Source organism: Strix aluco, chromosome 25 (assembly GCF_031877795.1).
Source record: "Strix aluco isolate bStrAlu1 chromosome 25, bStrAlu1.hap1, whole genome shotgun sequence".
In the NCBI taxonomy this organism is placed as follows: Eukaryota; Metazoa; Chordata; class Aves; order Strigiformes; family Strigidae; genus Strix; species Strix aluco.
The window spans coordinates 4180101-4205925 of NC_133955.1; the positions used below are offsets into that span (position 1 = coordinate 4180101).

Here is a 25825-nt window from a genome sequence, read left to right on the forward strand (position 1 = left end):
TGCAGAACATCTCGTCCTCCTCATCAGGGCTCTCCAGGGGCGCACGGCCGAGCTCCTGCAGCACAGGAGGGAGGATGAGCCCCGGCCTTGAGCTGCCGTGCCCCAGCCCCCCCCTGCCCGGGACACCCCACTTACCACCGTCATGCTCGGCGGCTGTTGTCCGCGCTGCGGTGGCTGGTCGGGGGGCAGCTCGTGCAGGTAGAGGCATTCTGAATTGAACGGGCAGTGGCCCTGGTTCTGGACAAAAAACTTGCACCTGATTTTCCTGTGGGATTCAAAGCACAGTTGCGAGCGCAGCTCCCGGAGCGGCGCAGAGCCCGCAGTGCCACGCACTCACCCCGTCCGGGCCCTGAAAGTTTTGATGAGCTGCTTCTTCTCATCTGCGTCCGAGATCCAGTATTTGTTGGGGATGTAGTAACTGGAGGTGACCCGGCACTCCGGGCAGGCCCTGGGTGAAGGTGAGGGGTGCAGATGGGTGTCCCGAAAAGGGAGCTGAGAGCACGGGCTCAGCACCCATGCTGGGTGTTTGTACCACCACGGCCTCATCCAGCATCCCCGTCCCCATCGCAGCTCCCAAGCGCCTGTTCCCAAAGGAAAGTCGCTCCAATCCCAAAGCCACATCGCCAGACCCAAGGATGGATTTCAGGGTGCAGAAGGGGTGACAGTGACCACCTGCCACGTCCCCATCCCCACTCACTTGATGACGGTGCTCTGGAAGTCCCGGCTGCGACGCCACTTGCGGATGCAGCCCACGCAGTACGCGTGGCTGCAGTTGGGCAGGATCCCAAAAAACCGCTCGTCTGGCGTTTGCTTCTCGTACACCCGATCCATGCAGATGCCGCAAACCACGGTCTCGCTCCGGGCCTTCAGCACTGCCAGGGGGACCCTGGCTGGCGCAGCGCCCTGCTCCTGGGGGACCTGCAAGCAGAGCAGCATTGCAACCCCCTGGCTCCACCACTGCCCTGGCCTACGGGACCGGCGCGGGGTGACGGGGACAGCCCGGCCGCAGGAGACCCCCCAATCCCACCTCCGCAGGGACAGTCCATGTCGCTGGCTCCGCCGCTGCCTCGCTGGGGTCAGGAGAATTTGGATCCAGTCCCAGCCCTTGCAGTTGGGAGCCTGCAGGCAGGAGAGCTCTTAGAGGGGAAAAGCTCATCCTGCCCCACCATCAGAGAGGCAGGCTGGCTGCTCAGGGGGGCACAGGCTTAGAAGTTCAGGTCCCCACCCTAAAAAAGCTGCTGAAAGAGCTTTCCAGAGCCCAGAGGTGGAGGGAGGAGGATTTGGGTCAGGGGCAGACACAAGCGCAGGATGCTCCAGCATCCCTGTCCCCTGGGCAGCCTAGCACCTACCTGAGGCACCCTGAGCTTGTGCAGGGACAGATTCTCTGCCAGTGGCCGCAGCGGGGACGTTATCAGGTGCTGGGATGTTGTCCTTGTCTTTCTTGTCCTCCTCAACCGCCATGCTTGCGAATTTGAAGGCCACGTGCGTCATGCTGGGAACAGGGTGTGCCGAGCTGTGCTGGGCTCCCCCCCAGCCCCGACCCACTGCCGCAGGCACACGGCCAGGCTCCGAGCCCCAGCGGCTGGGGGGAACGGGGGGCACGGGGCCGTAGCGGGTCCCCACTGGCACCGGCTCCTCTTGGATGTGCTCATAGCTGGAGGAGCCCAGGGACAGACAGACAGAAGGTCCCATCAGCCCAGCATGACACGTCCTGGCTCCCAGCCCATCCTTGTGGCATCAGACCCCCTCCTCACCGCTCCTTACCCGCACCGGTCTCCATAGCTGCAAAACCCGCTCTGGAAGTACCTGCAGATGTGGGCTGACTTTCTGTCGTGCAAGAAGCGGCAGCTCTGGCCCCATCGACAGAATCCGCGGGCAAAATTCCTGCCGGCCGGAGAAGCCACATGGCCGGGGGTCAGACCCCTCCAGCCCTACTCCACTGGTCACCCCAAAATCCCCCCCCGGGCACCAGCTCTGCCCGCATGGGGGGCTCAGGAGCCCTCACCAAGGGCAGAGCCCAGCGGGAAGCCACGGCTCTCCCTGCCCCATCCAGCCTTATCTCCTGGCTAATTGCAAAGCCAACGAAGCCCAGGGCTGGGCCGGCGGAGGGGCTGGGCTGGCGGAGGGGGCTTGAGCAGCCTCTGTCCGGGGCAGGGGGAGCCCGGAGAGAAGCTGGGGTACAGAGGGCTGGGGCAGCCCCTGCCTCTCCGTGGGGGGCACGGAGAGGGGCAGAAACCCTCGGGATGGGGCTGGCAGGGAACAGGTGCCTGGCTGGGGTGCTGCCGGGGACCCCCAGCTCCGGACGGTGGGCCAGCCAGCCAGCCAGCCAGGGTCTATCCCCTCCAGGCCCTCACCCTCCAGAGGAAACGGGCAGGGGGGCTAGGGGTTCAAGGGAGTCACAAACCACTCTCTGCCCCCACAACGAGGGGCTCACAGCCCTATCTCCAGCCTAGCTCCCCCAAAAGCTTCTCCCAGGCACCCCCCCACTTCAGCCCTACCTGCATAGGGGTCTCAGACAGCCCCCCCGGGCCCTCAATGCCCCAGATGCCACCAGCGAGCCCGGCTCCATCTCCTTCCCAGCAGCCAAGAGGGCTGGGCTACCTCCCAGGGCTATTTATGGCCTTGGATGGTGCCCTGGTTTCGGCTGGGATGGAGTTAATTTTCTTCCTAGTAGCTGGTACAATGCTGTGGTTTGGGTTTAGTATGAGAATGATGTTGATAACACACCGAAGTTTTAGTTGTTGCTGAGCAGTGTTTACACTAAGTCAAGGACTTTTCAGCTTCTCATACTGCCCGGCCAGCGAGGATGCTGGCAGGGGGGGCGCAGGGGAGGCACAAGAAGCTGGGAGGAGACACAGCCAGGACAGCTGACCCAAACTGGCCAAAGGGATATCTTATACCATATGATGTCATTCTCGGTTGATTAATTAGGGGGAAAGCTGGCCGGCGGATGCTGCTGCTCCCCACCATCATGTTGGCTTCACCCTCACCCTGACGCTCCCCCCCACCCCGTCTGGGACCCTCAGGGCTCTCCGTGCCCCCTGCTGTGTGGCAAAGGCTGGGGGCAATGGTACAGCTTCCCCTGGGGGCACTCAAACTGGGGGGCAGATGGAAACCTGGGGGTCTGCAGCCGCTCCCCTCAAGCTCTTGGGTGTTCAGACCCGGCCGAGAGCAGAGTCGGTGCCAGCACGTGGCCGGGATGTCCCTGAGCCCTTCCTCGCCCATCTTGGGGTGGCTATGGCCGGGCTCAGCTCATTGCCCAGCTTCACCCCACAGCAAGGCTACAGCAAAGATGTGGGGCAGGGAGCGCTCGGCTCCGAGGCTGGGACCCTGCTCGTGACCGGCTCTCGCTGCCTTTAGGTTTGATGGTAGGAAAACCACAGACCTGGGAATCATGGCAAATCCCTGGAAATCCCAGAAAATCCCATCGCTTCTGCTGGAAACCCTCCCAAGGGCAGCCCCCCACGAGCCGAGAGAAATCCCACAAAGGCAGGCTGGATGCTAAAAGGTTCTTAAATATTTAGGTCAGATTTATTTAAAGTCAAGTCAGTTTGTGGACGCTATTTATATTATTAAAAACACTTGGAAGTTTGTACTTCTAGCAAAAATATACATTTCAGTTTAAGGGTTGTTACACTGTTGAGGAGGGAAGAGCAAAAAGTTCCCCTGGTGATGAGCACGTGAGTCCCGCATGCCGGCCACGGCGGGGGATGCCACCGGGGGCTTCGGGAAGGACAAATCCCCCGGGCTCTGTCCAGCACACGCACGTCTCCGGTGCCTTCCCCGAGAGGGCTTCAAAGTGCTTCAGAAACGGTAATTTATAACACCCCTGCGAGGTAGGGAGGGGAAGGGGCTGGGCAGGCAGAGGGTGGGGAAACTGAGGCACGGCAAGGAGCCAGAGGGCGGCAGCAGGGGCAGGTTTGGGACCGGTCAGCCCTGTGACACAGAGGGGAAGCCCAGCGCTCTTCCCCTTCGGGTTTTAAAGGAATTATTGCACCAGGGAAATCTGCTACCCTGAAGAGGAGGAAAATAAAATAAAACTGTTGAATTTGCTCCCACAACCCCTCCTTGGGAATATCAGTATTTTAATAAGGCTACTCGGGGCACACAGGACCACGAGCTGCAGACGGGTAAGTGCCACTTCTTAGGCCAGACACCATCATCCCGCGAGGGGACCGAGCCCTTCCCGGGTCTGTCCTCTCTCCTGGAGCCCGGGTGGCGCAGGGGTCCCGTCCTGGGCACAGGCAGCACTGTGGTGTTTCACTCCAGCTGCGAGAAGCTACGAGGTGAAGTCCCAGAAGGGCTCTGGGTGTGGGCAGACCCCGAGGCCTGGAGCTGTCCCCACACTCAGGACAGTGGCCCAGGAGGACAGGGCAGCTTCCCCGACCCGGCTGTGCTCTCCAGGAAGCTCCTGCTCACTGTGAGCATCCCACCCTCTCCCTCCTTTTACAAATACTTGGCATTTATACTGTGTTTTACAGCTGCAAAGCTCTGCAACCAGTACACTGATCCTCATGCTCCCCCTCCGAGCAGAGTGCAGGTGACAATCCAGCTCCCTTCCAAGAGGGGAAACTGAGGCAGGGCAGATAACAGAGAGGTCAATGTCCTTTCAGCATCATGAGCACCGCGGGCTGGCCGGGGCTTTCCCCTTGCTGGCGAGGCTGAAGGCTTTGCTTGTTTGGGTGCTCACAGGAGCCTCTGCTGCCTGCACTGCCCTGCGAAACCCCCGGAGCCCCCCGGGGCTGGGGAAGGGAGCTGCAGGACAACCCCGACCAGCCCCCGGCCTCGCACAGACCTTCTTGGTTAACTTCTGCCCGTGCAGACCAGCCTGGGGAAGCCCACAGATTCTGGCCTCTGCTCTGAAGGTGAATTTTTATGAGTCAAAGCCTTTCCCTCCCACCTGCCCACCCCTCCCTCTCTCACACTGAGGTGCCGAGGGGAGGCTCCCTCTGGAACGGGGATACCAGGAGCGAGGGCTCCCACAGAGATCACACAATCCCTCTGGGAGACAGGAATATGCCGCGCAGCGATGGGGTGCTGCAGCTGCGGGTCTCTGCTAGGACAGCCCTACCCGTCTTCAAATACTCTGGCTTTTCTTTGGAAAAGAGAGAAACATCCTTTCATTACACTGTCCTAGACTTGACGGCTCAGGACTATGTCTTCGGAGTGCAATACAAAAAAGAAAATAAAGACACGCTGTAAGCGCTGCTGCTGGTCCCGCCGGACACCCGCCCCGCGCTCGGGTCTCCTAATGACCAGAGCAGCCCCCACCGACCCCAAGCTGCTGCAGGAACCCCACTGCCCAGGCCACGTAAACCACCCGGCCGCTCCAGAGGCCCCAGGGAGCAGCTGAAGAGCTGGGCCGTAGTAACGGAAACAGTAGCTTATGATTTGCCTTTGTAAATTTGTTAGTGTGTGTTAACGGAAGCCCTGGCCTAGCACGTGGTGGCTGCAAAATCTTATGGCATCTTGCCCTATGTACCGTACGTCAGGGTCACGTAGAAAAAAGTTTCCAGTAGAAGAAATGGAAGACGTGGGGAAAGGTTTTCTTTGTTTCTGTACAAAGAGTCTTGATGGGAATCCATGGCTTCATTCTCATAAATAACAGGTCCTTAGTACATGTCCTTGTAGATCTCCTGCAGAAGTGGGTGCAGAGATGTCTCCGTCTCCGTCTTCTTGATCTTCTGCACCAGCTGGGCGTGCTCTGTCACCAGCTGCCGCAGGTCGGCCATCTTCTGCAGCAGCTTGGGGAAGAGGTACTGGGCATCTGGGTGGTTAGACTGCAGGTGAAACTCCAGCGCTTGCAGGATGTTGTCTTGGATCTCCTCTACCTGCTTCACGTTCATCAGGCCAGGACGGTCTGTGGAGAGGAAGCACGGTAGCTGTAGGGTTACGGTGTAGCCCTCCAAAGCACATGTTCCTCCTGGGGAAAGGGAGATGGGGACTGTAACCCACCCACCGTGACTCCAACCTCGTCAACTAGACAAGGGGAGAAGTGTGCCCTTGGACAACACATCCCCCAGCAGCACACGAGGAGATGCCGCTTCTACGCTCCTTGTTCTCGGTCCAAGCTTGCCAGGCGTCACCGCCACCGAAAGGCTTTGGTTTTGGAACTGTTTGGTTCTTCTCCCGGCCCCCTAAGACACCCCTGGCTGATCTCAGGGCCAGCTGCAGCTCAGCCCCCCCCAGCCCAGCCCCAGCCACCTCTAAGCACGGGAGGATTCTTCCTGACACCCACATGGCCAGGAGCACCACTCACCTCCGCACAGGATAATGGCAGCCACAAACAGCGACAGGTCACTGTCGTCCAGCTCCAGCGCATTGAATTTCACAGCAAACTCAAATTTGGGCTCCATGATCTCGTTGAAGGGCTTGCGCAGGCTACGCAGGAACTCGCGGGTCACGAAACCATTCCCATTGGCCACCAAGAGCCCGTCCTTGTTCATGATAGAGGCCAGCATGGCAAAGATGGCCTCGTGCACCCCGTACTTCAGCAGAGTCACTTGGTCATTCAAGTAGAGGCCTATGAAGCTGGGGATGCTCTTGGCGAACTCCGTGAGCTCCCGCACAGTCTCCACCGTGGTGCACTGGCAGCGGTAGAAGACGTGCACCCCGATCTCCTTGTAGGGGGGAATGCCATTCACCAGCTGCTTCCACACCAGCCCCTTTTCTGCCTGCCACAGGGTGTCCATGTCGTGGATCACAAAAGGCTGCTTGAAAAAGAAGCAAGCAGTTAGGAACCTGTCGCAGGGACTCCAGATAACAGAATCCCAGAATCACCTCAGTTGGAAAAGCCCTTGAAGCTCCTCCAGTCCAACCATGAACCTCACCCTGACCGTTCCCAACTCCACCAGATCCCTCAGCGCTGGGTCAACCCGACTCTTCAACCCCTCCAGGGATGGGGACTCCCCCCCTGCCCTGGGCAGCCCATTCCAACGCCCAACAACCCCTTCTGCAAAGAAATCCTTCCTAAGAGCCAGTCTGACCCTGCCCTGGCGCAGCTTGAGGCCATTCCCTCTTGTCCTGGCGCTGGGTCCTTGGCTCAAGAGACTCCTCCCCCCTCTCTGCACCCTCCTTTCAGGGAGTTGCAGAGGGCCATGAGGTCTCCCCTCAGCCTCCTCTTCTCCACACTAAACCCCCCCAGTTCCCTCAGCCGCTCCCCATCAGACCTGTGCTCCAGACCCTGCACCAGCTCCGTTGCCCTTCTCTGGACACGCTCGAGTCATTCAATGGCCTTTTTGGAGTGAGGGGCCCAAAACTGAACCCACTCATCGAGGGGCGGCCTCACCAGTGCCGAGCACAGGGGTGAGATCACTTCCCTGTCCCTGCTGGCCACGCTAGTGCTGATGCAAGCCAGGACTGCTCTGCCAAGGCCACTGGCACTCGTCTGTCTGTCCCTCTGCTGTTCTCTCCCCACAGGGGCTGACAGTGCCCAGACAATCTGCACCCACCCACAACAGCAAAATTCTGCAGAGCAGTGGGAATTCTCCCAGCGAGGAGCTGGACATGTAGAGCCCACCCGGCTGCAGCGGGGAACTGGCAGCATCTCCCAGAGAACAGCCCCCACCTCGGTCATGGCCAACCCTGCCTGCCCTGGGGAGGGAACTTACTGGGGTGCTGCTGGCCTTCCCGGTCAAGATACCTCTCGCCTTCTTTTTGGTCATGTTGAAGTTTTTCAGGTAGGCATTGTAGATGTGCTTGGAGAAAGCTTTCAGATCGGCCACCTGCGGGTTCTGGCAGCTGATCTCACTCGCCGTCAGCCCTGCCACCAGCTTCCTCTTCTCTGCCTCCGGCATGCGGCCGAAGCGGATCGCTGTGGGGGGCAAAGCCGGTGGGTCAGGACCCCGGGGAGGACCCCAGGAGAGGCGTGCAGGGAGGCAGCAGCCTGCTCTGCCACTGCAGCCAGAGATCTGCTGGTGAACCCCTGCAGCTGCGCAACACGGTGCTTCTGCAAGGCTGCAGCTCCTCTGGCATCGACACCCTCATGAGCCATTTCTGCTGCCCGTGCCAACATAGCCTCGCACTAAGCCCCATTGCCACTCCTCTGGGCTCCTGCACAAACCCTGCTTCCCACATAAACACCTTTGCTTGGCCAGGAACAAGATGGTTACACCTGAAGTTTTCAAAAAATCCCAGCACAGAAGAGCAATCTGTGTGTCCAGCTCCCTCTGGGTTAACCCGTAAAGGACAGCCACGTGCCGACAGGCAGCCTGCACGGTGGGACCAACAGCCCCTTCTTGTACAGAAAAAAGGAATGAAGAGTCAAAAAGATGATTCTTCAGCAAGAAGAGAGCCACGGGACAAAGCAAGCTACAGAGAGCCCCCCTGTACAAAGCCTTCACAGAAGGGCAGACAGCCCTGTGGCCGGCCGGGCCGGTGGTGACACTCACCGTTATGTGACATGCCCAGCGAGAGGCATTTCTGGAAGCGGCAGTACTGGCACTTGTTCCGGTTCTTCTTCTGAATCTTGCAGCTCCTCTCGCACTTCTCATACTCCAGCTTCATGCGGATCGTCCGGCGGAAGAAACCCTGCAGGCAGGTGGCACAGAGGGGGATGCGGAGCAGGGGGACAAGGGAACAGCAGCGTTAGCACCTGTGGTTTGGGACCAGGCTGGTTTATTACCCCCAGGAGCCTCATGGAGGTTCAGCCGGGGGGCAAGGAGGAGCCCTGGGTCTCTTTGACATAAGCAGAGTCTCTGTCTCAAGAAGAGGTGGTGCGGTGGGAGAAGGGGGCTGCAGAGGAGGAACCGTGGCAGGCAGCCCACAGTCCGGTGCCGGCGAGCCCCGTGTGTGATACTGCAGGCAGCCAGCAGGGAGGGATGGAGGAACGAGCTGCGGGCCGGCCCCAGCCTGCAGGAATGTCTGGCAGGACCTGGGCTGCTGCCGCAGCCCCGCTGGCATCTGCTGCGGGGGAAAGAATTTCAGAGGCACATCCAAGCTGCGGCCAGTGATCCCAGGGGGATAAACACACAGCTCGCTGCTGATCTGCAGCACAGAAAGCATCTTTAAAAGCAAAGCTAGGGTCCCTGCGGGGACGGAGAGATTTGCCTTACAAAGTAAAGCATGACGGGGCAAGATTTGGGCCATATGCATCTCAGCTGCCTCCCCCGGGATGGTGTTTGTGTGCCTGCCTGTGCTCCCCACACCCTGGACAGGTTGCAAATGAGTTTTTTACAACCACTCAATCCTGCATCTCTGTTTTGCTGCAAATCTGCTTGTCTGGAGAGATGGCGTGGTCCCTGGGGTCTAATCTCTGCTCTGCGTTGGCGAATCCATCCCTCCCCAGGGCATACGTACCTTGCAGCCCTCGCAGGCGTGCACGCCGTAGTGAAACCCCGAGGCTTTGTCTCCGCAGACCCTGCACTCCACGTTCAGCGCTCCCAAGGCAGCCTCCTCACAGCCCATCTGCAGTTGGTCCGACAGGGAGGGAGAGGAGCTTTGCGAAAGGTCTGCAAACGCACAAAGGAAAACGTCCTTTCGTGGAGTAGCCACAAGCCCAGCGTGGTGTCCAACTCCCCCAGCCATGGGGCTGACGAGGGATTTGTTAACCCCTGAGATCAGGCACTGGCTGCAGGCAGATGCCATGCCCAGAGCCAAGAGCGGCCCCAGAGTGCCCAGAGGCTGACAGACTCCACATCAATGCTGATTTCTTCCCTCTGGCATTCACATCTAGGCAATGAAACCCAACCAGCAAATTTTATAATCCCCAGCTGGCAGGCGGCTGGCACAGGGCTGCCCAGCTGGAACACCCGGAGCTCTGGAGGAGCCTCTTCAGCAGCATCAAACCCTCTCTCCCAGCTCCTACACTCAGTTTTCAGTGAGGACTTCAAGAAGTGGCCAGGGAAGCATTCTCAGGCACCTCGGGAGTCCCCTCACTCTGGGGCACTGTCCTTTTAATTTCCATCTCCCAACCCGCTGTCAGCGGCTGTGCAGTGACCGCAGAGGAAGAAATAAGCCTCTCTATAACTTGGCTCTCGATGCATTATTTCACAGAGGGAAGAGATTAAACCAAACTCCACTGACGGGCAGCTCCTCCGCCCTTGCGGCTGAGCACGCTGCCCGGAGGACGTGGATGCTGGGATGCTCCAGGGAGGCTCCACTCACCTGTGTAGCTGCTCGAAGGCAGTGAGCTGTCTGGTCCTCCACTTGGATCCGAGGCTCCGCTTGCCACCATCACTGCCTCTTCCTCCTCCTCTTCCTTGACCTCAGGTACTTCCTCCTGTAGTTGTTCCATAATTGATCACCCCTCAGTGCCAAGACTGCAATCCCTGTCATAGCTCTGGCATCATCCGCGTCTATCCGAGATGGACCCTACCAGGCTGTTCCTGTTAGCCTGTGGGACAGAGGGACAAACGCCCACGTCAGCTCCTTGTTTGCCTTAGTCCATCCCAAACATCCCCCAGGAGCACCCCAGCAGCAGGGCTGTGTGTAACCACACTAGTCCTGCTCTGCCTTCTCTCCTTATCCAGGGAGATAAGCAGAACCCGGGGCCTTTAAAGGTCACTTTAAGGTATAAACACTCTGTAGGTCTCAAGGAAGCAAAATCTCACTGGAATCGTATTGAAAGCCCAGCAGACAGAGCCCAGACCACAGACCAGCCCAGATGCCACCCAGGGGCCTGGGCTCACCAGCCTGCAAGTCCCACAGCAGAAACACCACCCTAGACAACGTCCCTTGGAGCCACTAGCGCCCTGGGATGTCACGATGGTAGCCAAGGCCGGGTTTGGCAGAGCCAACACCACCAGAAAGATTAAGGTAGGGCTGGCTTCACCGTCCCTCCCCACCCAGCCAAGCAGAGCTCAGATCAAGAGCAGCAGCTGATCAGGGCACAGCAGCTCCGTGCCCGTGGGTGGGAGATGCTGGGGGAGCAGGGCTGCAGGCAGCAGCAGGCGGTGGTTGAAAGCCCCCAGCCCGTGCAACCCATCTGCAAGACCGATGACTTCCTGCCGGCCCCTGTGCTCATGCTCCTTCCCATTAGAGCGCTGCCAGTTACAGCGTTTGTGTTTATTTTCACTCGTCGTGTTGTAACTGGCCCCGGCTCCTCTGCCAAGAGCCGCTGGGTTGAACGTGTTGCTGTTGCTCCGCGCAGCTGCCGGGCCCTGCTCAGCCACGGGGTCCAGCAGCGTGATGGCAACGGCCGCACAATCCAGCCAGTGTCTTAATCCTGGGCTTCCTGTGGGAGGAACGGCCCCATCCTCCTCCCGCACGCTTCCGCTCCTTGTTTGCCTTAGTCCATCCCAAACATCCCACAGAAAACTCAAGCTGTGCAAGCGATGCACGGCTGGTACCAGACCATGGCAGAGCCATTCCCATCTCCCTCCTAACCGTGCCGGACCTCGCCCGAGCGCCCAGCTCACGCTGCAACATCCTGGCGCTCATTTACCTCCAGATCTTCTTTCCTAAACTGATTCTTCCTCCAGTAATTAGTATCTCAAGCCCAGTTTACGTATCCAATTCCTTAAAGAAGCTATTTTTAAGTAGGGAAATACCCTCAGAAAAGCCACTGAAATCCAGCTTCCACCAGGAAAGCCTCAATTTTCAGGCACAACTTAAACTGATGCAGCATTTTCAAGCCCACGTCAGAGTGAAGCAAGCAAGCTACTCGCAGGGGACTCGCCCGAGGGCAAGCCCCAAGCACGAGGCTGGTCTGTGACCCAAGCACAGGGCTTGCTGCGGGAGGCAGCAGTGACCCAGGACTCCCTGGGCTCATTTTCCCTCCTGCAGCAGACCCTCATGCCTGGCACTTTGAACTTGAGCCACAGCCAGCTCCTTGGATCCACTGAAAAGCTGTCGACGCCGAGCAAGGTCAGAGCTCTCTGCGAGGTCAAGCAAGCAGCCGAGGGAAGAGGATAAAACCTGCAAGCGGGCGGTTGAACGCAAACACGTCGCAAAGCCAGGACAGAAGTCGCCCCCCGGAGCCAGCGCTGCACTGGAACCTGGGTCTCCCGTGTGCAGGGGGGCTTTGCTTTTCCTCTCCACGCTGGGAATTCAGGCTGCAGGACAGAGGCTTTGTTTCAAGGAGCGGTACATTAGAGGCAACTAGCAAACACGACTGCCCTGTTCTCCTTTACAGCAGGAGCAGGCACAGGGGTGCTTAGACGAGGGCAGAGCCTCCCTTCCCGAGCCTCTGCAGAAGCACTAAGGGACCATTGAAGGGCTGTGTTATCCTTGGCCTCCTCCCACACATCCCGCGCGGTGGGACATGGCACACAGGCAGGAAAACCTATTCATCGGAGACGGAGGGCAACGAGCTCCGTCGTTTCGAAGGCTATATATAAATAAATGTACAAATATCAGGAAAACGCTTTCACCTGGAACAGCAGTTAGTGGGGGAAGCTTGCGGCAGGAGAAACTAGTCTGCAGTGGAAAATACATCCAGCAGCAGCTTAATGAGCTTCTTATTAGCTGTCCTTTGTCTCTGGCATCCAGCACAGGCCACTTGCTTTAAACCCAGCGCAAACGGAGGCCTCTGCTTCGCCCCAGGTCCCTCATGGCACGTTACCGTTGGAATAATGTGGGCACATTCCTTCAGCTGCATCCCTGGCACACTGTCCTCCATCCGCCGGGTCTACTCAGGGCTGGGTACTCCTGGGGTGGCAGCTTGCTCCCCAAAACCCACCAAAGTAATCCCAAAATTGTGTTTGGAGTCGGTCTGGTTAGAGATGGGCGTGCAGCCCTGAGAAGGGGGAAAGCAGAGGGCGAGATGCGCACAGACAGCAACACCAGGCTCCAGCACACAGGCATGACGGGAGCGATAAGGATTCAGATCCCACCCTTCGAGAGCGGCTGGAGAGCCACAGAAAGGCTGTTACCAGAAGTCTCTGAAAGTATTGTTTTACTATCTCCTTGCAGGCCAAGAGTACAGGGGCCTGGGCAGAGGGAAGCTGTGAGAGCTGTTTGCACACCTGCCTTTCCCTTAGCTGTTCCCCTGTTTTCTAAACAGAGATAGAGGGAGAGGAGCAGGGAGAAGGGATTGATTCCACACGGGAGGCTGCACCCCCTGCCTTCGGCAGATGAAAGGCCAAGGCAGCCACCGCCCAGATGAAAGGCAGGACCCAGCCGTGCCTGCGCACCCCGGCCTGGAGCGAGCCAGCTTGGCAGGGCCCCCCCAAGAAACGGGGACCCCCAGCGCTCCCCTCTGGGCCGGGGGCAGCGGCGTGGCAGCACGCAGAGACTGTGGAGATTTGCCAAGGTTTCACACATGCTCCTCCGTTTTCCTGCGAGCTCCGCGGTGCAGAGTGAGGTATGTTGGGAAGCTGAAGCTCCCCAGAGATTTGGCTGGAGTCTGTTCCTCTCAGCGTGAGGAGGGACCTGCCACAGGCAGGGCTGGCACACCACTGCATCTTCGTGGGATTGCGGAGGATGGCCAAAGGGCCCATGTCCACCCCAGGACCTCTCCTTGTGTCCAGTGCCTCCACGTCCAGCTGCTGAGCAGGCAGAGCCAGAGGAGGGATAATTCGGTCTGCTCCCCGTGGCTGAAAAGCCACCCGCCGGAGCACAGCACACAAGCTTCGAGCTGCAGGGAGAAGGGCAGAGATTCCTGCCTGGCGTAGCCACCCCCTTTTTCTGTTCAGCAGCTGTCACAGGGCAGCGATGGAAAGAGAGGATGGAAACAAGGATGGGGACCGTGAAATTCCTTTCTAAGCTTCTCTGGAGAATCCAGCAAAGCTGTTTCCCTTCCTCTTCCCACAGGATGGGAACAAGCAAGAGGGCAAGCATCTCATGACTTGCTCGGCCCTTGCCTCGATCCCTGTTCCAAGGAGCTTCAGTAACCCTGGCTGAGACATCAGGCTCCCTCCGGGGAGCCCGCAGCCGGCGGAGGGTGGGTTTGTTTGCTGGCTCTGGGCTTGGGCAGATGCCTGCTGGCTGCCCCGCTCCCACGCTGCAAACAGCACAGGCAACAGGTTTATCTTTACTAGAAGCAGGGGCTGGCATCTATACCAAGCTAAACCATATGGCAGGAATGGGGGGAGAGACATGGCACAACGAGAGGAGGAAAAAACCGGGAATAAAAGTTAAAAGGAGACAAATCTTCAGCGTGGACCCCCTGCAAGAAGGCAGTACTTCTCCGGAGCCGACCAAGACCCAACCCACAGCTTGTACCCCTTTGGCCCAACAGCTCCTCACCAGTGATAAGCATGTAGAACTCAGAGCCAAAAATCAGAGAAGCAGAAGCTGACAAACTGGCGAGGAAGTGCCCGCAGTCTGGGCACAGGAAGAGTGGTGGGGCAACGTGACAGCAAAGCCCAGTTTCTCACCAGTGTTCCGAGTCCTGCATGCAGAGAAAAGAGTCACAAGAAAGGGACGTGGGTTTCAACGCAGACACCCAGGCGCTGGCAGCCAGACAACCACAAAATAAGAGCAAGGAAGTGCTCATAATTAGAAGGACCTCATCGTTAAACCAGGTGTAGTTTCACTGGTGGTGAGCTCAAACAAGAGGTAATTTCGGTGTGCTCACAGGGGTGGAGAGAGGACGCCTGCCCCTATTCCCCTCCAGGAGAGCATACATTTGTTTCTAATGTATTTATACAGATGGGATTGACCAAGTCCCCACTGCAGTCTGGATCTTGACACCACACAAGATCCATCCCTACAAGATGGGAGTTTCCAGGCAAAGCAAAGTGCCAAAAAAAGTCCAAACCTCCCAAGGGCCAAGTCACAGAGCTGATCTGCAAAAAGCAGTGGTTCAAGTTACTGTAAAAGAGGTCACCAGAAATTGTGAAAAAAATTTACCGTGGGAGCACTTCTGGCTTGCATTTTTATTCATCTGGACAAAAATATTAGCCAAATTCACAGTCAATGGAAATGAATCCTTCTGGAAGGGGTGAGATGAAAACTCAGCCCTCTGTATGGCAGCGCCTTCTGTGACGTGCAGCACATATTGAATCCACCAACAAAAATTGAACAGAATCCAGAAAAAAAAAAAGTGATTGCTGCTTGTTGGCCATCATTTGCAGATGTCCCTTGGGTTGTGTCACTGCTTGGAATATCTGCTGATCAAGTACCAGCTTCTGTTCCTCCTCCTACATGTCAGCTACTACTAATAAAAGCTGAGCAAGAGCTAAGCAGATGCTGCAATACAGGAAAGGTAACTAAGTGCACAAAACAGGAGAGACAAACACTGAAAACATGTTTGTTTTTGTTCCTGAAAGATCAACATAACTCCTCATTAGCTAATGAGATCTCAGCAGCACTTACTACCCAAGTGCTTCCTCCCTTACTCAAAGTCTTGGCCGCAAGGCAGGCTACGCGCAGAACTAAATTACTAGAGCTAGCAAGGAAGAGCCCTTGCACGCAGCCTGGGCCAGTGCTGACACTCAGAGCCAGAATTTCTCTCTTGAAGCATCTGCTCAGACATGGTGCCATGCCCCAGTCCAGTCCCGTGATCTTCTCTCCAGCACCAAGCTGTGCGGGCTATCTGCGTTTCACCCAGTAGGAGCCCAGCCGAAAGCCCAGGGTGCTGCCAGAGATGCTGTTACTGTGTTGCTGCTAATTACTCAGGAACATGTGACAGAGGGTGCAGGAGATTCCCTCACTTGCCTTGAGCATCCAGGCTTGCCAAAATGAATCATACATCTACTGTCTGTTTTAACTCACCCACTTCCTGGACACTGAGGGGAAAAAAAAAAAAAGAAGTGAAAAAGGTTACAAAACTTGCTGAATTCTTCTCTTTTTGTACCATAGTTGATGCTGTCGCCAAACCCAGGTCATGTTATTTTGCTCCAAAAGGAACTTCCTGCTTTCTCGCCTGTGTTGGGTTTCTTCAGAGAGCAAGAGGTATCACAGAAACAGAAGCAAATCAAACTTTGGGCAATGAGCTCACAACCACAGAGGGCGTTCTGCTGGGCTGCTCTTCTCTTTCAATTCATCCTCCAGGAGGTGCAGACACCCCTGGCTCCAGCAGCTCCAAGCACTCACCAGATGTGCTCTGAAATCTTGAGAGGGCAGACACTGGGAGAGGGTTAATGCTTCTACAGGAATCATCCCTACACACCTTTCCAGGAGGGACTTCCTGCCCTCCTCAGCCTCTGATGAGCCGGGATGAGCCGGGCTCCGTGGCTGCCTTTTGCAGAAGGGGGAACAGCAGGGCAGACAAAGAAAAGCTGAGCAGTTGTTAGTTCTTATCTGAAGTCCTGCTTCACGACCTTCAGCAAATCCTGTCAACACCCACACCTCCATTTCCTTCATCAGCAAAAAAACCCAACCACCATACCCCAAAAAAAACCAAACCCAGGACTTTTACAGTGCTTCCTTCCTGATCCTTTCCTTGCTGCATTAGCTCACAGAGACGGCATGTTTTGGAAGCGTAGAGGAATCCATCAGTGCCAAGTGCCATTGTTTATTCCCCTGTTATGGATTTGGCCACCTGTTTGCAGTCACGCTCGCAAGTCTGGCCTCCCCGGCCCAGGTCAGCACACCACACTGCTCATGACCATCTTCTCTCGTTGTACATTCCTATACAAAGGGCTTCCAGGATTACTTTCAGCAAACGGCTCATCCTGGCAATCGCTGACCGATATTTGTGTTTTGCTGTCAACTCAGGACAGCCCAGAGCACCCAGGGGCAGGAGGGGCACGTGGCTCTGACCCACTGCAACGAGGACCACAGCCAGGAAACAAGCAGGTACCAGAAAGGTGACACCACCCAGGCTTCTTAGAGCTGGAAACGGCATAGAAGTGTTGCTATTTGAGAAGATCACTACGTCTGGTAAGGAAAAGAATCGTCCCCACCGCAGCCCAGGGCACGGCAGAGGCGGCCGTGAAGCCGTGGCAAAGCTTTGGGAACACGGCCACAAACCTCGCGCACACGCTGCCAGGAGAGGCACAGAGCAGCTCGCGGGGGCCACAGAGCTGGTTAAGTGGCCGCAGGGGACTCTCAGCCCATGGGCTTGCTCCTGTCTCCTGACAGGGACCCTCCGCCCAGCCCGGCATCTCCCATTTGTGCTCCTGCAGCGGCCTCTCCACAAGTGCCAGCTTCCACAGCTCTGCCTCTTCTCTGGAAGTGCCAGAGAAGGTGTTTGGGATATATTCTTTCCTCTTCTTTACCATCCCAACGGCGAGGAGGTTGGCGGCTCAGAGAACCCACCAAACCACTGTAAGCCGATGCTTTCCAAAACTCCTGAAGTCCTCTTGTGCTTTACTCCAAGGCACTCAGTTTGCTTTTAGACCTCTTGTCATCCCAAACCCGAGCAGGACACGTGGAAGGATCTGGTTTCAGGAACATCAGTAATTATAGAACAGAGCTGACAAGGGAGGAGTTCCCAGGAACTGCAACACCACTTCCCAAGGCAAACAGCGGGCACAGGGTGTTACAGACTCAGAGCAGCATTTAAATGGAAAACCAGGAAAGCAGCAAGTGGAACACGCTGTCATGCACACGGGAGCATGGCTGGCAGCAGCAAGGCTGTCATTTGGCAGCGCTGCGCACACCAGGACCCATCTTCCATTTTCCCTGAAGTCTCAGTGTCACTGGGACACCAGCAAGTGCCACCCCTGCTTTGGATGGGGCAATCAGCTCCCCAGAAAAGCAACGAGGGGTAGAAAAGCAGCAGCAGACCAACGCATCACTCTGGATCATACACATGAGCGTGCAGCCTGCTGTCTGGAGCCAAATACCCAGCAGGCCAGCCAGTTTTATTGCTAGGCTGCCAGTGCTCCAAGATCCAGGAAGACACCCACAAAAACAGTAGCAAGCCGCCTCCTCTTTGCAGTGACAGAGATTTTAGATGCCATGGGCTAACCAGGAAAAAGAATAAATGAAAAAAAAAAAATCCACCAGCCTATAAGATTTGTTATGCTTACACTCAGACTCCTAGAGAAGTGCTACTGGTTTTGTAGACATTAGCAAAATATCCTGGGCAGCAGCCATGCCGCTCTGATCCCAGGATGCAGCTGACAGTGAGCGATTATACCCAGGCACAAGTTCAGATGATTCAGCAGGGCCTGGGAACGCGCGCGCCGAAACGGTTAGAACAAATCACCATGTTCACTCCATCTCCATTTCAACCACAGAGCAGGAAAAAAGAGGAAGTCTGAGTTTGACTGCAGACGTCTCTGTACGGAAAACGCCAGAGAACATGAGGATAGCTTTGTTAGACAAACTAGTTCAACACCCTCTTAGGGAACTAGAGGGGAATGATGTTTCCTTACTATTTTTGGCCACGTTCACACAGCAAGAGCTGACTGGAGGAACAGAGGTTTCCCTGGATTTTCAGCAGTGGTATGAGCAGCAATCATGTCAGCGTGATCCTGCCAAGACTCCTCTGCCAATTAGAGGATCTGTGTGCTCTGACCATTTGGATTTCTGCCTCAGCCCCTAGAAAACAAAACGCTTGAGCAGAGCATTGGCACCTTTCATAACATCCTCACATCTCTGGCACCATCTTGGGGGTATGGAGAGAGCAGCAGAGGCACACAGTGAGCCAACGACTACCACTTCCCAACACAGCCAGCTGCCGGGAGCTCAGCGGGCTCCACCAGCTCCAGCCCCAAGCTCACCACCAACCCTTTTCCAGAGATCCCCGTGTCCCTAAGTCCCACAACATGACACCTACCCCATGGACATGAGAACCCACGGATTTTTTTCAGAGATGCGGGTGTCTGACCATCAGGCCTTGTGGGGTTAATGGCCTTCAAGGTCCAACAGCTCTAGCAGAATCCATATAACCAGCTTAAAGGTGAAAAGCAGATTTGGGCATTTTCAGAAATATTCCAGATTTGCATTAAGATGAAATCAAGAGTTGCGTTAAAAAAATGTTTGTAAAAAGTCAGGCAGGATAGGGATTTGAGCTTAGGTTCCCATCACCGAGGTGACTGCACAAAACGCTGCTTCTTTTGAAGCCATCTCACCCATCATCTCTTTGGCCTGACAAAGCCTTTGCTAACGAGACATTCATTAGGCAGTAGTATGGTTGATAGTAAAGTCTGTCTTAACAGACCATCAAAGAAATGCTTCCCTATCAGCTCAGGTAGGAAAGCTCATCTGCCCTTTTAAACCACCAGAACTGTTCCCTGTCTCCATCCCACATCTCTGTTACAGGGTCGAACGTGCATGTTCTGGTTTTTGCTATTTCAAGTTCCAGTTCCCAGGCAAGGGCAAACCAGAAAATGCAGCATGAGAGCAATGATTCTGGTTAGCACGGACATTATGTGGCTGTTGCTATCCACAGGCCTCAGAGATGTGCTCTGGCTTGACCCAGCACCTCAAGAAATGTTTGCATTTCTGGCTCGTGCTTTCATCCCGCCACCTCCTCCCTGGTCAGGATTCCCCTGCAAACCACAGCCTCTGCAAAACCCAAACCTTCGAGCAGAACCCATCCACAGGGATCCCCAGGGAAACACCTCAACACACACACCTACATCAGAGCCCTTTGCAAAGGGGCGAAGAAAGACCTGACCCAAATGATCTCAGATGTTCATCAGCTCTTGGCTAAGCCTTGGAGGGCACAGACATCTTCCAGATGCTATGATTATAGCAGTGAATATTAGAGCATTTCAAGAAGTCATCCTGGAACTAAGATACAACTCAAGTCAGTTCTGCTCTGAATCCTTCTTGAAACCAATCATGGCTCCAGTAAACGTCATCCCAAAACATTTATTTTGGGGAAGATGCATTTTACAATCTCCTTAACCAAAAGGCTTCATACTGGCATTAATCCTTCCACTCTAAACCCTGCTTTAGGAAAGTAATTTCCCAGGCATTCTGCCAATGCAAGCATATTTCATAGTATAAAATTAAAAAAAAAAAATTAGTTCTACAGAAAAATCTTATTTGTACTCACTATGGAAATCACTTCTGCTTGTCTAGACTTTCCCAGAGTCTCCAAAATTATTGCAGCAGTGATAAGCAGTATATCTCTGAATAGCGACACTTCTAGAAAAGCAGAGATTGCTCTGCAGCGCCTGATGAGAAAGCAGCTACACAGCCCGACAGATCTGTGGGTATCAACAAGGGCAGTTGTTCCTACTACAAAGCAAGGGAGCCAATAGAAATCACAAAATAAACCAACATCTCTAAAATTTCATAGTCAGGGCAAGCCAGGCTGGGTTCTGGCAGCAAATAATCTTTCAGGCATAAGCGCTGTAACACCATCTCATGCAATTAAAAAGTCATTTGCATGTCAGGTCCCATTGCATGAAGGAGCCCAAGAGTCTCTTGTTGTGCTAATTCCTCAGTCTCTAAGAACATTTGCAGATTTCCAGCTCATAATTCAATAGCCACAAACAAAATATTCTCTGAAAGGCAACAAGATGTACTGTACAAAAATACGTATTTGTCGACAGGCAACACGCTAGAGGGACGGAGACCATTAACATCAGCAAGCAATTCCGCACAACAATGCTCCTCTGATCAGCAAAGCCTCATGTGGCTCATTACAAAATCCTCTCCACACGCTGCGAAGATCCTTGGAAGTCCATGTCTCGAATGCCAGAACAGAGACAGCACGACAGTTGCACAAACTTGACACAGAAAACCACAACTCTGTCCAGCTAAACACCTTAGGCGTCTGTTGCGGCAAAAATAAATCCACCCCCTACGTGCAGCCAGCCACAGCACCAGTAGAAGCTACACGCAGCAGTGAAGATTTTGGGGCATCACTTCAGAGGTCTGAGGGCAGGACGGTGTCTGCCCGAGCCCGTGCTGCCCACCTCCTCACAGCCCCTGTCCCAGCTCGGCTGTAACCCGCTCAGCTTTGTCCGAGCGAGGCGGTCACACAGCGACAGCCGGTAGCGATGCCGCTGTCAGATCGCCTGTCTGGATCGTTAGGTGATTAGTTACCCAAGTACAGCCCCTGATCTCATATGCCCTCCCCAAGCTGCAAGAGCCAATTTCAGTTGTAAAAACCAGTGAAATAATTAAATATTAAGTCGCTATAGTTTGACGGCAACAGTCGGCTTAAAAGAACAGGATTAGACCACGATACTCACAGCATACTCCTAAGCGTAATCCATAAAGACCATATTCAGAAACTGAACAAAACTAAGGCATAGAGTTTAAATTTAAAAAGAAATTTAAGAAAGGTTAAAGTCAAGAAATTTAAGAAAGTTTAAGCTCATGGACAAAAGCGAAACTTGCTGAAAGCAAGTCGCACTTCCTAGGCTCTTCCCTATCCCAAGTTTCTAAAAACACACATAGGAGAAGCGCTTTGGTAGATGGCCCGCGTGCGACGGGGAAGGGTTACCTCTCCAGAGCAGCTGTCCCCGTCTGCCTGTCACTGAAAGCCACCGTTCAGTTACCATGTCAGCACGGAGAGTTGAAAACCCAAGTAATCTGCAAGAGAACACAACGCGAATTTCCACGGCTGTGCTGAAGGCCAGATATTTATGCCGCTGGGAGAACTGGGCTGGATCCAGCGACAGCTCTGAAATTTAAACACACACTCCCTCTACTGCACGCTGAAACCATCGGCTGCGGTGACTCCCCTCGCGCCGCGGGGAGGCGGGGGGGCAGCCGTGTGCGAGTGCAGCCTCTTCCCTGGGCTCTGGCAGCTTCTGCAAAGCGGGAGGTAGAGCAAACGCCCGGGTGTCCCACCAGAGACTGACCCCTCACCAGGCTTCGAGCGTCAGGATGTCACCTTTGCCTTATGTCACCTGCAGCCAGAGGCCGATGACCCTGAGCTCTTATGACAATGCATGAAGTTGATGCTAGAAATAGGTCTATGGTGGCTATAAGGTGGCTTGTTTACTCAACTTACTTAATCCACCTTTAAGAGGCCGACAGAAAGTTACTGCAACTTTAATGAACTTCCCTCTCGGGTGGTTGAAACTTAAGGATTCGACAGAGTTCATTCACTCTTCTTGGTTTTCCTGATAACTTTTCAAATAGCCTTGTATGAATTTCAGGCTCAGGAGAGCAGTAAGAGACCAACGCTGAAAAAAAAAAAAATGGCTTATGAGGCTTTGAACTAGAGGACTTAGAGAAAATATGTTCTATATTTAGACACAGTTATGCAGACTAACTGGACTAACATATTAAACAAAGATGTTGTGAACATGATGCTACTTGAACCCATGTACCCTCCCTGACATTACCCAGGCTTAGCTGCTCCTCCCACCCAATGGAAAAGCCCCGTTTCGTATTGCTCCCTCCACCACGGGATGAGTCGCAAGGCAGCCGAGTGCCGGCAATGAACCCGGCATCGCCAGCCCCCCGCCGAGAGGGGCAGCTCGGCAGCCAAGCCACGAGTTCAGGGCAGAGAGTGAATCCCACTCATGAGTGCCGCACGCCCTCCTGCGCCCCCCGGGTCTGACACGGCACCAGAAGCGGGTGACAAAAGAAACCAAATCCCCTGCCCCAAAAGCCGAGGCTCCTGGCACACTAACATGAGTGTGGAGGGTGTTTCCTACGTTGCCGAGCAGCCCAGGTACATCCAGGGGAGGGTATGAGTGTGAAATCCAAAAAAATAACCCCAGTCCCTTGCATTGGAGCATCATTGGCACCAGGATTATTCTTGTGGTCAGCGATATAAAAATCACAGCCCCTTCTTGAAGAAAGCGATTGCCCTCGGTTTAGAGGCAGAGGGGCCGAGACGTGAGCTGAGACAAACCTCGCCAAGGTCAGTCGACGAGGGAAGGAGCGTGGATCCAGCGCCCGGCCCTCCGCTTTAGTGGGGGCCATAAAACCACACACAGTAACTTCACTTTCACAGCGGGATGTTAAAGCTACAGCCCCCAAAACGGAAGGTAGTTCTCAACACCCCAGACAAAGTTTTTCTTTAACCTTCCTGATGAGGAACAATAATAAAGTCATCACAACCCCACTGGCACACCAGGAGCGGGCTTTCTTCATCTCCACCAGCAATAAAACCCGTCCCTGATTTAGTAATAAAGTGTAACGTTGACACTGTCAAGGAGGGCATGAATCACACCCTGAGCTCTCTCCCACCGCAGATCTGAGCGCTTTGCTGCTGCTGCCAGAGATCTGAGAATTAAAACTAAATTACTGGCTCACCTCGTCCTGCTCACAGCTAAATGCCAGGGCATGCCCCATCACCATCACACACAAGGCAATACATGCACCAGCTCAGCAGGGCACGGCGGGAACCTGCCAGCACACCCCTCCTGACAGCTTCCTCTTGTATCTCTGGCTGACACACGGTAAGTCACGGAGAAAACTCCCACCTCAGCACAGCCTGGAGCATGTTTGTACCGGAAGAGGAAAGGGATTCTCCGCTGAAGGCAGCAAGGGAGTTTGCACCAAGAGAGACAGCAGCAAGAAGGCCAAGGGGAGCAGAAACGAGAAATGGCACATGGGCTGCTTCAACCAGCAGGTCACCGGATCAAGAGGTCCACACTGCTACCAGCCTTGGGCCTCCCCATTTATCCTCTTTCCACGCTCAGATCCCTCTGCACTGTCACGACGGACCTTGCCCAGACCCTGTGGCACACCCAGTCTGCCTGCCTCTCTGCCCACCCACGGCCCATTCGCAGGGGCTTTCCCAGCACATGGGGGCTCAACAGAACAATTCCTTCCTGCAAGCACGATCGTCGCTCGTGTGCAAGAGGCCTCCCAGCACAGCTGTTGAAGGGGAAGGTGGCCAAGACTGAGCTGATTTACACCACGACGCTGCTTGAAGCCTTGCAGATACAATACAGTCGATGACAGACTGATGCTGTGGGAAAAGCACAGATGGGATTGTCACAGAGGGCGTGTATTCTCTCCTGCTCCACTGACAAGCTGCATCTTCAGCTGCGTTTCCTCTTTGTGCTTTGATTTTCCATCCAGGGACACTAAAACACACCTACCTCATAAACAGGTTTTGTACCTTAATTCACCGGCTTCTGTAAATAGGTTGGAGGCTCTCTGATCATAAACAAATAGGGCTGTTAAACGTCACTTGAGGTGAAGTCAGTGCACACAGACTTTTGGAAGTATAGCAAGGCCAGGAGGCCTTTTAACCACAAGAAAAAGGGGAGGTCAAAGCTCATCTGGGGAGAAACAGTCCAATGTAACAACAGGATCCCAGCTGGTTATAACAACAGAGCTTGGAGCTAGCCAACAAGGAGGAAAAAAATGCAACAGGTTGGTAGAACAAAACAAAGGAGGGAAGCAGGAGGTGAAAGAAAATTAGATCTCTTGCTTCAAGGTCCTGCCACCTACTTCTGCATGCTCCTTTGCCTTTCACCCAGGATTTTTTACAACTGCTTTTAAAGCTAATTAAGAGTTACACTCAACCCAGCCAGCATGTGGGTACAACCTTCCTGCATTCAGCTACAAGCGTTCACAGCGTGGGATAAGCGACCTTGTGCAGAACTCTCAAGTGCTTTAGAGCTGCTATTTAATAAAGGTGGCAGTACCCCTACTTTATAGGTGGAAAAAGCACGGCACAAAAAGTAAACATCTCTTATCTGGGATCTTGGGGAAAGCAGGAACAGAATGTGGAGATATGCGGGATGAGAAAAGGACTCTCAGATCCTTTCTCCTCAAGCAACTCCTCACCTGATGCACCACTGATGGACCATCCTGACCCTCTTGCTTCTCCTTCCAGCCCCAGACCCCAGCAGTGCCCCTCACTGGTACCCTAAAACCACGGGCCAAATCCCCCTCTGCCACCCCACCCCTGGGAGAGAAGAAAGGCAGACTGTCCCCCCCAGCCTCTCCCATTCCATCTTCCCCGATTTCTCAAGCAGGAACGATAGCCTGCACCCTACAGTCACCGAGGTGTCCCTGCCCTCCCAGCCCCCTCCAAATCACTGCCCCAAAGGCCCTCGCCGCCTCCTCAATGCTCAGACCTGTGCCACCAGAGCTCCCTGCTCCTTCCACCCCACCCCCTCAGAAAGCCCCCGTGCACCCACCTCCTCAAACCTACACCCACAGAGAGCCCCCGTCCCCAGCCTCATCCCCCATCCCCCTGTGCTTCTCGTTATCCCCCATCCCACCGCACAGCCTGTCCCCCCACCCGTCCCCTCCCTCCTACCTTCTGTTCTCTGGACCTTCCATGTCCCTGTCCCCCCACATACCCCCTACCCCACATCCCATGTCCCTGTTGCCCCCACACTTCCTGCCCCACATACCATGTCCCCATCCCCCCCCACACCCCATGTCCCTGTCCCCTCACATACCTCCTGCCCCACATCCCATGTCCCTGTCTCCCTCACACCCCATGTCCCTGTCCCCTCACATCCCATGTCCCTGTCCCCCCACACCTCCTGCCCCACACACCACATCCTTGTCCCCTCACATCCCATGTCCCTGCCCCCCACACCTTCTGCCCCCCACCCCATGTCCCTGTCCCCTCACATCCCATGTTCCTGTCGCCCCACACCTCCTGCCCCACACACCACATCCCTGTCCCCTCACATCCCATGTCCCTGCCCCCCACCCCATGTCCCTGTCCCCTCACATCCCATGTCCCTGTCCCCCCACACCTCCTGCCCCACACACCACATCCCTGTCCCCCTACATCTTCTGCCTCACACCCCATGTCCCTGTCCCCCTACACACCCCCTACCCCAAACGCCAAGTCCCTGTCCCCCCACACCTCCTGCCCCACACACCACGTCTCTGTCCCCCCACATCTTCTGCTCCACACCCCATGTCCCTGTCCCCCTACACACACCCTACACCAAACCCCATGTCCCTGTCCCCCCACATCCCATGTCCCTGTCCCCCCACACCTCCTGCCCCACACACCACGTCCCTGTCCCCCCACACCCCATGTCTCTGTCCCCCCCAAACCTCGTGCCCCTGACCCCCACGTGTCCCGTCCCCCGTCCCCGTCCCCGTCCCCGTCCCCACAGGCCTCACCCCGCTCACCTCCGCGGCGGCCCCTCTCCCGGCCCGCCGCCGCCGGCGTCCGCTGCCCCCCACCCCCGCACGTCACGGC

The 25825-nt window shown here is 55.4% G+C and overlaps 1 protein-coding gene across 7 annotated transcripts; it reads right to left on the reverse strand.

The window, feature by feature from the left end:
* Nucleotides 1-3509: 3509 nt before the first annotated feature.
* Nucleotides 3510-25797, reverse strand: PPARD (peroxisome proliferator activated receptor delta). Of its 7 annotated transcripts, XM_074850243.1 has the most exons (9): nt 25756-25778; nt 21695-21869; nt 21182-21270; nt 10105-10333; nt 9298-9449; nt 8391-8529; nt 7611-7813; nt 6260-6713; nt 3510-5860 (listed from the first exon to the last, which is right to left on the reverse strand). In XM_074850243.1, exons 4-9 carry the CDS (start codon nt 10232-10234, stop codon nt 5613-5615), a joined length of 1326 nt encoding a protein of 441 aa, XP_074706344.1. In that variant the 5' UTR covers nt 10235-10333; nt 21182-21270; nt 21695-21869; nt 25756-25778; the 3' UTR covers nt 3510-5612. The 7 variants fall into 7 exon arrangements, with proteins under 7 accessions (XP_074706344.1, XP_074706346.1, XP_074706343.1 ...); XM_074850245.1 differs by lacking the exon at nt 21695-21869 and having other exon boundaries at nt 25756-25797; XM_074850242.1 differs by lacking the exon at nt 25756-25778 and having other exon boundaries at nt 21695-23514.
* Between the last annotated feature and the right edge of the window lie 28 nt (nt 25798-25825).